Raw genomic sequence first — 14,548 nt, forward strand, 5'->3', positions numbered from 1 at the left:
GAACATTCCGCATTAATTATTTGCTTTGTGTCCCAGAGCAGAGCAGCACGCCCTGGCAGTCAGAACAGAGCTTTGAAAGGGGAAGGGTGCATGCCTGCAGGTCTGCTGAGTTCAAAACAATAAGCAGAGCCGTCACTTGAGGCATTGTGGGACACCTCTGGAGGTCAATTACAGCGATAAAAGCAATCAAGGCGTTTACACTGGCACTACAGCATTAAAGCCTCACTGCAAAAAGCCTTATGACTCTCATTGGGGTGGTTCTATTACAGCGTTGCAACTGAGGAGTTTTGGTGCAAAAAGTGGCTTGTCAGTGTAGACGTCAGTGCAAAAAGCTGACTTTTAGCACAAAAACTTTCAAGTGTAGACCAGGCCTAAATCATTAAAAATGAGGTATTCAGTGCTCTGCAGGTGTATGATCAGGTCAACAGTTAAAGATCTTTCATGTTAATGAAATATTTTGATACGTTTGTCAAAATTAGACTTTGTTGGAAACCTAGTTGCAATTCTAAGTTTTCATTTTATAGGAAAAGCACCTATTAGATCATCTGATCCAGTTCTATGATTTAGACTTGCTCTTTAAAACACACATTCTAGGACAGTATTTTGTCTCTCTTAGTTTTAAATGTTCAGAGTAATGGAGCTTTCTGCTTTGCTTAGTAACTTAACATTTTTCATAGTCAGAAAACTCCTCTTGACGTTCATCTTACATTTTCCTGTTTCATCCCTTTACTCCTAGCTTATTACCTCCTTGTTTTGACCCTAAACAAGTCATCTTTTTTTTTTCAAGCTTCAAGTGTTTGTAAACTATTATGCCCCTGCTCTGTCACTCTTGCTTAGAAGTTACTTTGTCAAGGCATATATATATTTAGCTGTGAAAGAATGCATTTTGTTAGGTTTATGCTTTGAAAATAGTTTGCTTTCAAAAGCAAATACGCTGAAAAATCAATACTTTAGGTTCCCAACCTTTCTATAAGTTATCCATGCACTTTTATAGAGAGAAATATATATTTTTTTAAATTAACTTTAGTGTTTCTTTCCTAACAGGATTATTGCCATGTGTGGAGATTATTACATTGGTGGACGACGATTTTCTTCGCTTTCAGACCTAATAGGTTATTACAGTCACGTGTCTTGTTTGCTTAAGGGGGAAAAATTGCTTTTCCCTGTAGCACCTCCTGAGGCAAGTAATAACTTCCTCACAGTAACATGTTTTTTCTTTATTTTCTTTTTAATAAAACACTGTTTGGTCTGATATTTATCATTTTAGAGTGTGAACGGAAAAATGTAGCAAGTTTCTTCTAGTTTATAATCACTTTTCCCCTTCACAGCAAAATATATAAGGATTTATACATTATATAGATGCATTTTTGCTGGTGAAAATGCCAAATATTACATATCTTATATTGTAATTAAAAAAATACAACAAAACCTTTAGATATTCATGTATTATGGAGATATCTAAACACTATAGTGATGAGTATGGTATGAAACCCAAGATAGACCAAGAAGAAATTATTAGAAAACATACAGTTTATGGAGGTAAGACGATTAAAGAGGTAGAAAGAGGCACCATTAGAATGTAACTATATATTAATATGAAATATTGGATAAAATAGAATGGCAACATTTTAGAGTATCCAGTCTACAGCTAAAGAATTGAGCTCTCTGAAAATTGAGCTCTCTGAAAATTGAGCACCTTTGCAGTGTCTCAGAAGTAGGGCACTCAAAATCACTAGTCACTTTTAAAAATCTTGGCCTGAATAAAAACCTCTCTAAAAGGCACAACTTAGGTGGAGAGCCCACCCTGCTATATGGAGAGGATATAATCCAAACTTATTTATTTTCTCGGGTTTGCCCTTATTGGTAAATTTTATATAATAAAAAACATAAATGGCAATTTGTACTAATTAAAATGTCACAATTCTAACATACAGTATTTTGGGACATTCCAGGGCTAGAATCAAATTGGAAATCTCCTGAGCTAATGGTATACATCACCCATGACTAACCCTGATCAGTCTTGAGCTATTACAATTTAAATGTTAGGGGTATTTGCTGAGTATTGCGAGTTTTGCACCTCAAACTAGCATAATGTTGGGGGGGAAATTCTGCTTAGGGGAGAGCAAGAATTAAACATTTTTCCCCTCCTAAATTGTAGCCAGTGGAAGACAGAAGGAGAGTTCGAGCCATTCTGCCATACACTAAAGTGCCAGACACAGATGAAATAAGGTATGTCTTATTAAAGGATCAGAAGCAGTGAAGATATTCTGGAGCATTTTTCAGTACTAATGAGTACAAATCATTTTTGTTTACATCTGTCTTCCTACTCCTAGATGTTAAAATCAGATTTCTTAAGGGCTTATTTATCAGTTGTAGAAGTAGCAGCATTCTGTTTTGAGTGCATATGTATTAATGTTTACCAAATAAACATGTTAATTATAAAGGGAGCTATTAGTTTGTTTTATGTCTCGTCAGTCTCATTGTAACTTTCTGAAACGTTCCACTTGTATGTTTAATTTCTCTAGGCTTGGTCTTCATCCAAAGACCAAGTGTGTGCACTTTTTTTTTTTAAATATAAAATTGAGCAAGAACAATTAATCTGTTTGGCAGGAGGAGGGTGGTGGTGATAGCTTTATTCGTCATTGATTTCAACTATGTCTACACTAGCACTGTTGTCGGTCAGGGGTGTGAAAAAACACTCCCCTGGCAGACAGAAGTTACATTGACAGGTAGACAGAAGCGCCTGTGTGGACAGCGCTATGTTTGTGGGAGTTGCTCTCCCGCTGACATAGCTATCACTGCTCATTGGGGATGGTTTAATTATGCTGATTGGAGAGCTCTCTCCCGTCGACATAGAACGGCTACACAGAAAACCTTACAGTGGCACAGCTGCATCAGTACAGCTGTGCTGCTGTAAGGTCTCTAGGGTAGACATAGCCTAATTTTGAACAGGACATTATAAGGCTGAAGTAGCCACTAGATGGACCCTGATGTTTGGTGGTAATCACTGGTAGGGACACTCTTGGGTTGTCTTCTGGGAGTGCGACTTACCATGCTAACTGCATTGAGACTCTGGCTGTTGCTATCTGCTTTTGATATCTGGAGAAAGGTTTCATGAATATCAGAATAAAGTGTATGAGAGCTGGAGTTAAAATATCCTTATTTGAGTGGGTTCATCAGTGGAATGAGTTTCCAGTGCAGATCATACTAATCCAGTCTGACCACCGTAGAGCACGTTATGAGAGCTGTCTTTGAGAGAGCTTTTTTATCACAACCAGATTGATAGGCAGAGGAGGAAACCTATAATTGTATATAGGAAGTAGAACTTCCTCCACCAGGTAAGGAGGAAGAATAGAAAATTCCATTAAATCCACTAGTGACCTTGCCATGCATATCCAATTTACATGGGAAGCACTTGGGTGATAAGAGCTACAGAAATGTTAAGACTCTTCCTTTTGAAAGGCATGCTGAGGAGAAACTCCAGAGGCAAGAGCCTGTGCTCCAGGACTCAGCATAGGCGACATTGACTTGGCTATGTCTTCACTGTAGAGTTGAGACTCACTTACTGAGGGCTTGTCTATACTTGCACTTTACAGCGCTGCAACTTTCTCTGAAAAAACACCCCCCTGAGCACAGCAAGTTTCAGCGCTGCAAAGTGTCAGTGTAGATAGTGCACCAGCGCTGGTAGCTATGCCCCTCGTGGAGGTGGGGTTTTTTAGAGTGCTGGGAGAGCTCTCTCCCAGCGCTCTGCTGCGACCACCAAGCCATGTTAAAGCAGATTGTTTATAAATAGTTAATATATTGTAAGAGGCCATTCAAAGTGAAGTGGCTTATTAACACCTCTGCATATGACATAAAAGGGGGTGTCACTGCGTTACAGATTGTTGGAGTAAGCTGTAAATTCAGTGTCTTTTTTTAAGACCTTGATTTTTAGAGCCTAGGAAAGTTCTAAATTTAAGCTCACAGGTTTGTCTTTTAGAAGGTGTTTTGCAGGTTTCCTTTGAGGATGAGGGCTTAGAGTTCAGATAGTAAGTGATTGTTTTATGAAAAGGGTTTGCCCGTGGGTGATATGATGTGTTTGTCTTCTATAATTTTTCTGTGTGAGTTCATTAGAGAGAATAGTGACTGTCTTGTTTCAGCCAGATAATTTTTACTGGGTTGTTTGGTGCACTGGATGAGGTGCATCACATGTTGTGCTAGGCATGTGTAGGATCCCTGGATCTTAAAAGGTGTGTTGTGAGGGGTATTGATCATCCTAGCAATGAAGATATGCCTGCAAGTTTTGCATCTTCTGTTCTCACAGTGTCTGGTGCTGCTTTGGGTTAGTGGGTCCTGGTCTGTGGGGAGCTTGCCTCTGATGATGAACTTGGCAAGGTTGTGGGGGGTTGTTTGAAGGCCAGAAGAGGGGGTTCAGGTAAGATTTCTTTCAGGGTGTAGTCCCCATTGAGTACAGGTTGTAATTGTTTGGTGATACTCCCTGTGGGGTAGTAGGTGACAAGTAGGAATATGTGATCTGAGTTCCTCCCCCCTCCCCCCCATATTGAAGCAGGTATGTGAGATGCGATTCACTTCCCTGATGGTGTGTCCTATTTGGTGAAGGAAGTTTTAAATGTGTTAAGGTGTGTATCCTGGACTTTATCCTTGGAGCCTATTCTGTGGTATTTGTGTGTCTGGTTGTAGATAACCGATTTCTTGGTATGTTTGGGTGATTACTGGATCCATGAAGGTAGGTGTGGTGATCAATGGGTTTTTGGTATATAGTTGTCTGTATGGTTTCATTGTTGAAGCTGACTGTGGTGGGCAGAAAGTTGATGCTGGTGTGGGAGTGTTCTAGAGAGAGTTTGGTGGATGGATGGTGGTTGTTGAAGTTGTGGCGGAAGTCTGTGAGGGTGTGTAGGTCATTTGTCCAAGGATGAAAATATCACCCAACATATCTCAGGTATATCATTGGTTTCATGGTACATTTGTCCAGAAATTCTTCTTCGAGGTGGCCCATGAAGAGGTTGGCATGTTGGGGAGCCATCCTTGTACTCCTGGCTGTTTCCATGATTTGTACAAACTGTTTATTTTTAATATAAAATTGTTACGGGTGAGGAGGAAATGGATGAGTTTAGTGATGTGTTTGGGGTGGATAGCTGTGTGATGTCCATTGTCTTGTAGATGTTTGAGGCAGGCAGTGATGCAGTCATTATGAGGGTTATTGGTGTACAGGGAGGTGGCAAGGATGCTAGTCTGAGGGAGGTGGTTAATGTTGCTGAGTTTCTGGAGGAAGTCAATTGTATCCTGGAGGAAACTGGCCCTTTGTGTAGTGAGTGATTTGATTCTGGTTTCTGACTCCTGATATTCCTTCAGTAAGAGTATCGTGGCCAGATATGATGGATCTGCCTGGGTTCCCTTGTTTGTGTATCTTGGAAAGCATGTAGAAGGTCTCTGGGATGGGTTTAAGATAAAGTTGTACAGTTTTCCTTGTAGTTGTTTGGAGAGGATTTGATGACCGCTTTTAATTCCTGGGTGAAATGTGTTGTGAGGTCTTTGAGTTCTTTATAGGAGGTGGTGTTGGAGAGTTGTCAGTAGGCCTTGTTAATGTAGTCATTACAGTTGAGAACTATGATGGCACCCCCTTTGTCTTCTGGTTTGATCACTAGCTTTTTGTGATTGGATTTCAGGAATTGTATAGCTATCCTCTTGTCAGTGGAGAGATGGTGGTGGATATGATGTTTAAGGATTTTATAGTTATTTTTTTCCCCCTGAAGCAATCAATGCAATGATCAAGTGTGTGGTGGGGTGTCCAGTCAGATAATTCTTTTATCTTATGGCTGTTGGTGGGAATGCAGTAGCTATGGGTGGTGGTGTGAAAGAATTTTTTGAAGTGGAGTTGGCAAAATAATTCTTCTAGTTTTGTACATGTTAGTATGGTATCACGGTGTAGTGGGGTAGAAATTCACATGGTGTGGGTCCTGGTGCTGTGGTTTCTTCCAGAAGTGGTGTTCAGTGGATTGTAGCGGAGTTGTTGTTCTTGGTTCCACTTTTTGTTTTTGTTTTGGAGGCTGTCTTCAGGTTTCTTCGATAGATTTTTTTTTTTTTTTTGGTGGTTTCTTGCATGATCTCCAGGTAGGTTTCCTGCTGTTTTTCTTTCCAATATGTGAGAATATGTGATAATTTTGTGTTTGAGGTGGTCCCTTCTGGAGTATGAGAGATGCAGGAGATCGTTCCTCAGTTTTTTTTTTAAGTCCTCCTGCAGAGCTCGTTGTCATACTTGGAATTGTATGTAGTGGTCAGAGGGTTATAGATAGTGAGCCCTTTGGGGATAATGTTTTGTTTCTTGGCATTTTCTAAGAAAGTAGATGTTGCCTTAGGTTTTGCTTTCTTTTGTTTCATGTTGTGGAGTTTCAATTTCAAATGGCAAAATTCATTATCTTCCAGTGTTGTTTGCAGTGTTGTAGCCATTTTGTTCCCAGGATATTAGAAAGAGAAGGTGAGTTAGGACAGTACTTGAGTTATAACTTGAATTAACTGTAGTAAATACAAGCTTTCAAGCATGCTGTAACCTGTATTATATTTCTGACAAGGTCCATCTATGATCCAGTGGTAATTACAGTCCTCTGCACCATTTTGTAGGGCTTTAGCACCTGCATTTATAGTAACTAAAAGGCCTGCTTTCATATACAGGGTCTCAGAAACCTCTCCCTTCATATGTAGGGTTTACAATGTTGTGAAATTAGGTAAAATTGCTACTTTTATAAATACGATACTGGTATATACACGTATGTCTGTCTTTGATTTTTCTTATTTTTATTTGGGATTTGATTTGACTGGATATTGTCTCTTTAACATTGATTGTAATATGGTGCTAGTGTTGCATAATTCAGTAGAACATTAAAAGTGTCTCCAGAAATTAACAAGTATTAGAAATCCAAATAAATCTAATGTGTCAGTATCTAACAGGTGCTTATTTCATGATGTGTAAACAGACTGATTTGTGATACACTCCTGTGTTTTTTATGCTTCCGCCATCTTTTAAAGTTTTGAAAATGTAACTTTGGTTGAGTTATGTTCAATTTATTATCCTCGCCAAAACTATTGCACCTTGGTTGCAGTCCTAGTTTAATAGTCTTACTGTAGCTTTCTTCAGTTTCCTTAAAGGAGACATGTTTATTGTCCATAATGAATTGGAAGACGGTTGGATGTGGGTTACAAATCTACGGACAGATGAACAAGGCCTTATTGTAGAAGACCTGGTAGAAGAAGTGGTAAGTGTTATCTACTTAAATCGGTTCTAAAACTTAAGATTCTCTAAGTATTAATACACTAGATATTGTGGCTCTTGTATAACTGCCAAACTTCCTACTGTGGTGTATTTTCAGTTTTCTTTTAAAATGTAATAATCAGATCTCCCATTTATCAACACATATAGCAGGGGTCGGCAACCTTTCAGAAGTGGTGTGCTGAGTCTTCATTTATTCACTCTAATTTAAGGTTTTGCGTGCCAGTAATACATTTTAACGTTTTTAGAAGGTCTTTTTCTATATGTCTATAATATATAACTAAACTGTTGTTGTATGTAAAGTAAATAAGGTTTTTAAAATGTTTAAGAAGCTTCATTTAAAATTAAATTAAAATGCAGAGCCCCTCGGACCGGTGGCCAGGACCCGGGCAGTGTGAGTGCCACTGAAAATCAGCTTGCATGCTGCCTTTGTGCCATAAGTTGCCTACCCCTGATACACAGTAACTCCTTAAGCCTCATGTCTGAAATTGAAAATAATGAAGGCCAAACTAGTTCTTGGCAAATAAGTTTATTCTAATTTTGTACAGATGAATGGCATTGTGACTTGGTTCATAGGCAGTTCTGTAAACCAGTGGTTTTCAAACTCTTTTTTCTGGTGACCCAGCTGAAGAAAATTGTTGATGCCCGTTTCCCAACGGAGCTGGGAATGAGGGGTTTGGGGTGTGGGAGGGGCTCAGGGTTGGGCAGAGGTTTGGGGTGCAGGGCTGTGGGGTGGGGCCAGGAATGAGGGGTTCAGGGTGTGGGAGGGGTTGGTTAAGAACATAAGAATGGCCGTACTGGGTTAAACCAAAGGTCCATCCAGCCCAGTATCCTGTCTACTGACAGTTGCCAATGCCAGGTGCCCCAGAAGAAATGAACCTAACAGGTGATCTCTCTCCTGCCATCCATCTCCGCCCTCTGACAAACAGAGGCTAGGGACACCATTCCTTACCCATCCTGGCTAATAGCCATTAATGGACTTAACGTCCATGAATTTATCCAGTTCTCTTTTAAATGCTGTTATAGTCCTAGGCTTCACAACCTCCTCAGGCAAGGAGTTCCACAAGTTGACTGTGCGCTGTGTGAAGAACTACTTCATTTCATTTGTTTTAAACCTGCTGCCCATTAATTTCATTTGGCGGTCCCTAGTTCTTGTATTATGGGAACAAGTAAATAACTTTTCCTTATTTACTTTCTCCACACCACTCATGATTTTATATACCTCTATCATATCCCCCCTTAGTCTTCTCTTTTCCAAGCTGAAAAGTCCTAGCCTCTTTAATCTCGCCTCATATGGGACCCGTTCCAAACCCCTAATCATTTTAGTTGCCCTTCTCTGAACCTTTTCAAATGCCAGTATATCTTTTTTGAGATGAGACCACCACATCTGTACACAGTATTCAAGATGTGGGCATACCATAGATTTATATAAGGGCAATAAGATACTCTCCATCTTATTATCTATCCCCTTTTTAATGATTGCTAACATCCTGTTTGCTTTTTTGACCGCTTCTGCACACTGCGTGGACGTCTTCAGAGAACTATCCACAATGACTCCAAGATCTTTCCTGATTAATTGTAGCTAAATTACCCCCCATCATATTGTACATATAGTGGGGGTTATTTTTTCCAATGTGCATTACTTTACATTTATCCACATAAATTTCATTTGGCATTTTGTTGCCCAATCACTTAGTTTTGTGAGATCTTTTTGAAGTTCTTCACAGTCTGCTTTGGTCTTAACTATCTTGAGCAGTTTAGTATCATCTGCAAACATTGCCACCTCACTTTTTACCCTTTCTCCAGATCATTTATAAATAAGTTGAATAGGATTGGTCCTAGGACTGACCCTTGGGTAACACCACTAGTTACACCTCTCCATTCTGAAAATTTGCCATTTATTCCTACCTTTTGTTCCCTGTCTTTTAACCAGTTCTCAGTCCATGAAAGGACCTTCCCTCTCATCCCATGACAACTTAATTTACATAAGAGCCTTTTGGTGAGGGACCTTGTCAAAGATTTTCTGGAAATCTAAGTACACTATGTCCACTGGATCCCCCTTGTCCACATGTTTGTTGACCCCTTCAAAGAACTCTAATAGATTAGTAAGACACGATTTCCCGGTACAGACACCATGTTGACTTTTGTCCAACAATTTATGTTCTTCTATGTGTCTGACAATTTTATTCTTTACTCTTGTTTCAACTAATTTGCCCAGTACTGACGTTAGACCTACTGGTCTATAATTGCTGGGATCACCTCTAGAGCCCTTTTAAAATATTGGCGTTACATTAGCTATCTTCCAGTCATTGGGTACAGAAGCCAATTTAAAGAACAGGTTACAAACCATAGTTTCGCAATTTCACATTTGAGTTCTTTCCGAACTCTTGGGTGAATGCCATCTGGTCCCGGTGACTTGTTACTGTTAAGTTTATCAATTAATTCCAAAATCTCCCCTAGTGACACCTCAATCTGTGACAATTCCTCAGATTTGTCACCTACAAAAGCCAGCTCAGGTTTAGGAAGACTGAAGCAAAGAATCCATTTAGTTTCTCCGCAGTGACTTTATCGTCTTTAAGCGCTCCTTTTGTATCTCGATCATCCAGGGATCCCACTGGTTGTTTAGCAGGCTTCATTCTTCTGGTGTACTTAAAAAACATTTTGTTATTACCTTTTGAGTTTTTGGCTAGCTGTTCTTCAAACTCCTCTTTGGCTTTTCTTATTACATTTTTATACTTAATTTGACAGTATTTATGCTTCTTTCTATTTACTTCACTAGGATTTGACTTCAACTTTTTAAAAGATGCCTTTGTACATATTAACTTCATCAATTTGGATACTTCACTAGAAAAATGGAAGGTATTGTGGCACTTCAGGAAGCCCCACAAAATAGTTACAATGAATGGCAGGGTCTCTTCTATTGTAGGAACAGCTGGCTTTAGAGCAGTGATTTTCAAACCGGAGCAGGGTAGAGGTGCGGGAGGGGGTCAGGGCTCTGGGGTGGGGCTGGGGATGAGGGGTTTGTGGTGCAAGAAGGGGCTCTGGGTTTGGCGGGGGGCAGGGGATTGGGGCGCAGGGTTGGGGCACGGGCTTACCTCCGGCAGCTCCCGGTCAGTGACGCATCCAAATTGATGAAGTTTATATGTACAAAGGCTCCCCCTCATGAGAGTTCCATTCAGAACGGGGGATGGGACAAGAGGGCATGTCAAGTTGTTCGTTAAAGCTCCCTGATTCAACATCAACCATGCTGGCCCCGGCATTAATTAGGGCTGTCAAGTGACCCTGAGACACCTTATGTCAGGGGAGAATTGGTCTAATGGAGCTCTGCTGTGGACCACCCTGGGTTTGGTTCTACCAAGCCACCCCAACTCTGCATGTCTCTTCACTGGGACTGGGGGAAGCGTCACTGCCTCTGCCAACTGTACACTAGCAGTAGCTGCTTGCTATCTGAGAATGCAGAGTGAATGGATAGTACTGGAGAATCTGGGCTCTGGCCTTTCACGTGTAGGGCACAAGGTCGATCCACCTCATGTCAGTAATAATTGAAAATTACCATTTCAGTTTTCTTTTCGGTCCCATCTGAAGGGAATTTGTTACTCCAGTTCATTATTGAGTGGACAAGTCTCTGCTTCACCAAAACTGTCATCACCCAAGAATTGGTGCCAGCTAGCCCACTGTAGTGTGTAAAGAATAAATAAGCATGGGCACTGAACTAATCTCTCACTTTTGGAGGTAACGTAAACAGGTCATGTTTGATGCATATTATCAGTGTGGTGTGAAGAACTGTGTACTGCTCCTGCTTCTGTACTTTTTCATGAATAACTACAGTAGACTAATTCAGTCCTCAGAACTGTCAATCCACACCATTCACAAGCATTAAATCAACACATACACAGTCTAATTGAGAAGGAAAATGGAATTCCCTTGTACAACATTGTCGGAGGAGAAGATATTTATAACAGTGCAAAAAATCAGACAACTTGTAGCAGCTTAGTGATACTGTGTAGATGACTGGTGGAGCACATCATCTGATTTGAAGACTCTGACAGTCTGCAATATGTTAGCCCATTCTGCAATATCTCTTACTCTCCCAGGGTGGATGCACTATGCACATTACTATTATCTACTGTACCTATTATATTAATGTATGTAGTTTTTAGCTGTTTCTTTCAAATCCTATGCCCAGTCTGCATTAAGAGTCATGGATTAAAGCCAGAAGGAATGACTGTGATCATCTAGTCTCACCTCCTGCGTAACACAGGCCATAGAATTTCTCTGAATTAATTCCTGTTTGAACTAGAGCACATCTTTTAGAAAAAAATCAAGTCTTGATTTAAAAATTGTTGGAGATGGTGAATCCACCGTAGTCCTTGGTAAACTCTTTCACTGGTTAATTACCATCACTATTCAAAATATGCATCTTATTTCCAGCCTGAATTTGGCTAGCTTCAACTTCTAGCCATTGAATCTTATTACACAAACGTCTGCTAGATTAAAGAGTCCTCTATCATCAAATTTCTGACCTCCTTGAAGATACTTAGACTGATCAAATTATCCCTTAACCTTATCTCTGATAAACTAAATAGAGTGCGCTCCTTGAGCCTTTCACTATAAGGCATGTTTTCCAATACTCTAATCAGTCTTGTGGCTCTTTACTGAACCCTCTCCAATTTTTCAATATCTTTCTTGAATTGTGGATATCAGAACTGGACAGTGTTCCACTAGAGCTCTCACTGTGCCAACACCAGAGGTAATAGAATATGTCTACTCAATAGTCCCCATCCAAAGATCACATTAGCCATTTTGACCACAGGATCACACTGGGAATTCATGTTCAGCTAATTAGTCAGCATGACCTCCAAGTTTTTTTCAGAGATGCTGCTTCCCAGGATAGTCTCCCATGCTGTATGTATGGCCTACATTCTATGCAGATGTAGATTTTACATTTAGATATATTAAAATGAATATTGTTTGCTTGTGCCCTGCTTACAGAGTGATCGGGATCACTTAGTATCACTGAACCGTACTCTTCATTCTTTACCAGTCTGTCATCTGCAAACTTAATCAATAATGATTTTTTTTCCATTCAGGTTATTGATTAATATAAAAAAGTTCAATAGCATAGGACGAAGAACTAATTGCTATGGAGCCCAGCTAGAAATGTACCTTCTTGATGATTCTCCATTTAAAATTACATTTTGAGACCAGACCGACTGTTTTTAATCCATTCAATGTATGCCATATTTGTTTTTTGTGGTGGTCTAGTTTTTTAATCAAAATGTTGTGCAGTACCAACTCAGATGTCTTACAGAAGTCTAAATCTATTACATCAATAGTATTAGCTTTATCAACCAAATTTGAAATCTCATCAAAAGAAGATAGCAAGTTAACTTGTCAAGATTTATTTTCCATACACCCATGTTGATTGGCATTTATTATATTACTCTTCTTTGATACTTATTATCAGCTGCTCAATAATCTGTCCTGTAATGAATGTTAGGCTGACAGGTCTATAATTGCCTGAGTTTATCATTTTTAAATATTGGCACAACATTAGCTTTATTCCACTCTTCTAGAAAGTCCCTCGTGTTCTAAGGCTTATCGAAAATCAACATTAGCAATCCAGTGAGCTCCTTGAGCACCTCTTCTGAAACTCTCAGATGCAAGTTATCCGGACTTGCTGATTAACTTTAGTAGCTGCTGTTTAACATCCTCCTGAGTTACCATTGGAATTGTTTCTTCTTCATCATCATCATCTCCTCTCATGACTATAACATCCCTTTTTCCCCAAATAAGGGACAAAAATATGTATTGAACACTTCTGCATTTTCTGCATTATTATTTACAATTCTACCATTTGCACCTAGTGATGGACCAATAGCATTGTTAGGATTCTTTTTGTTCCAAATATACTAAAAAAACCCTCTTTATTGTCCCTAACTCTGCCGGTCATACATTTCTCCTTATGTCCCTTTGCTTCCTTTATCAATTTTCTACAAATGCTAGCTTCTGATTTTTTATTTATTATAGTCAACTTCCCCATGCTTCCATCTGTTATATATTGTTTTTCATAGCACTTTTCCCTCTAAGCCAAGTTGTTTTTTAACCCATTTGCTGCCTTCTGTCTCAGTTGTGGCTTTTGGGGCAGCTAGTAAAATGTTTCTAAATGATTCCTAATTATCAGTCACATTTTCTGTTTATATCCTCTTTCCAAGCTGATTTGGCTCATAATTTTTTTCAGCTTTATGAAACTGGCCCTTCTAAAGCAGGGGTGGGTAAACTACAGCTCGCCAGCCGTTTTAAGACGGCCCTCGAGCTCCCACTGGGAAGTGGGGTCTGGGGCTTGCCCTGCTCAGGCTCTCTAGCCAGGGAGCAAGGTCAGGAGCCTTTCCACGTGGCTCCCAGAAGCAGCTGCACGGCCCCACTACAGTGCTCCAGCTAGGACACAGGGTCCAGGGCCACTTCATGCGGCTCCTGGAAGCCACAGCATGGCCCCACTCTGGGGGAGCTGCAGGGGCGGATGGGGCAGCATGTGCAACTGCCTGGCCATGCCTCCACATAGGAGCTGGAGAAGGGACATGCTGCTGCTTCCGGGAGCCGCTTGAGGTAAGCGCCTCCCAGAGCCTGCACCCCTGACCCTCTCCCCATGCCCCAGCCCTGATCTCTCTCCCGCCCTCCAAACCACTCGGTCCCAGCCCAGAGCACCCTCCTACACCCCAAACTCCTCATCCCCAGCTCCACCCTAGAGCCCGCAACCCCAGCTGGAGGACTTACTCCTCCCCCCCGACCTCCCACACACACTCCCCCGCCCCAGCCTGTAGTCCCCTCCTGCACCCTGAACTCATTTTTGGTCCCACCCCAGAGCCTGCACCCCCAACCAAAGCCCGCACCCCTTCCTGCACCCCAACCCCAATTTTCTGAGTATTCATGGCCCGCCATACAATTTCTATTCCCAGATGTGGCCCTTGGGCCAAAAAGTTTGCCCCCCGCTGTTCTAAAGCAATGTGTGTGTGTATCTGTATGTATATATTGCTGATTTATACTTCGTTTGCACATAAATATTATCAAGTCATGTTTGCTTGTGCCAAAGCTACTACTAATTTTGAGTTCTGGACACCATTAATACTGCACCACATAGGCATGTAATGGGGTTTAATACATACCTATGTAAGCTGCACTGGTGTAAATCCCACTTAATTCTAGTATAGCTCATCTACGTAAGGGGTTTGTACCAGTGTAACTTGATCAGTGTAGTTACAGTGGGGCGAATTTCCTTCATGTAAA

The 14,548-nt window shown here is 40.7% G+C and overlaps 1 protein-coding gene across 2 annotated transcripts in view; it reads left to right on the top strand.

The window, feature by feature from the left end:
- Positions 1-14,548, top strand: part of RASA1 (RAS p21 protein activator 1) — a 115,312-nt gene that overhangs the window by 38,220 nt on the left and 62,544 nt on the right. Inside the window, exons 3-5 of one of the 2 annotated variants that reach the window (XM_065599151.1) lie at positions 1,045-1,184; positions 2,163-2,229; positions 7,133-7,250. In XM_065599151.1, the coding sequence (XP_065455223.1) occupies positions 1,045-1,184; positions 2,163-2,229; positions 7,133-7,250 (325 nt within the window). Of the gene's footprint in view, positions 1-1,044; positions 1,185-2,158; positions 2,230-7,132; positions 7,251-14,548 lie in introns of both variants that reach the window. The other variant, XM_005288152.5, reaches the window with a different exon arrangement.

This window comes from Chrysemys picta, chromosome 6 (assembly GCF_011386835.1).
Source record: "Chrysemys picta bellii isolate R12L10 chromosome 6, ASM1138683v2, whole genome shotgun sequence".
Lineage (NCBI taxonomy): Eukaryota > Metazoa > Chordata > Testudines > Emydidae > Chrysemys > Chrysemys picta.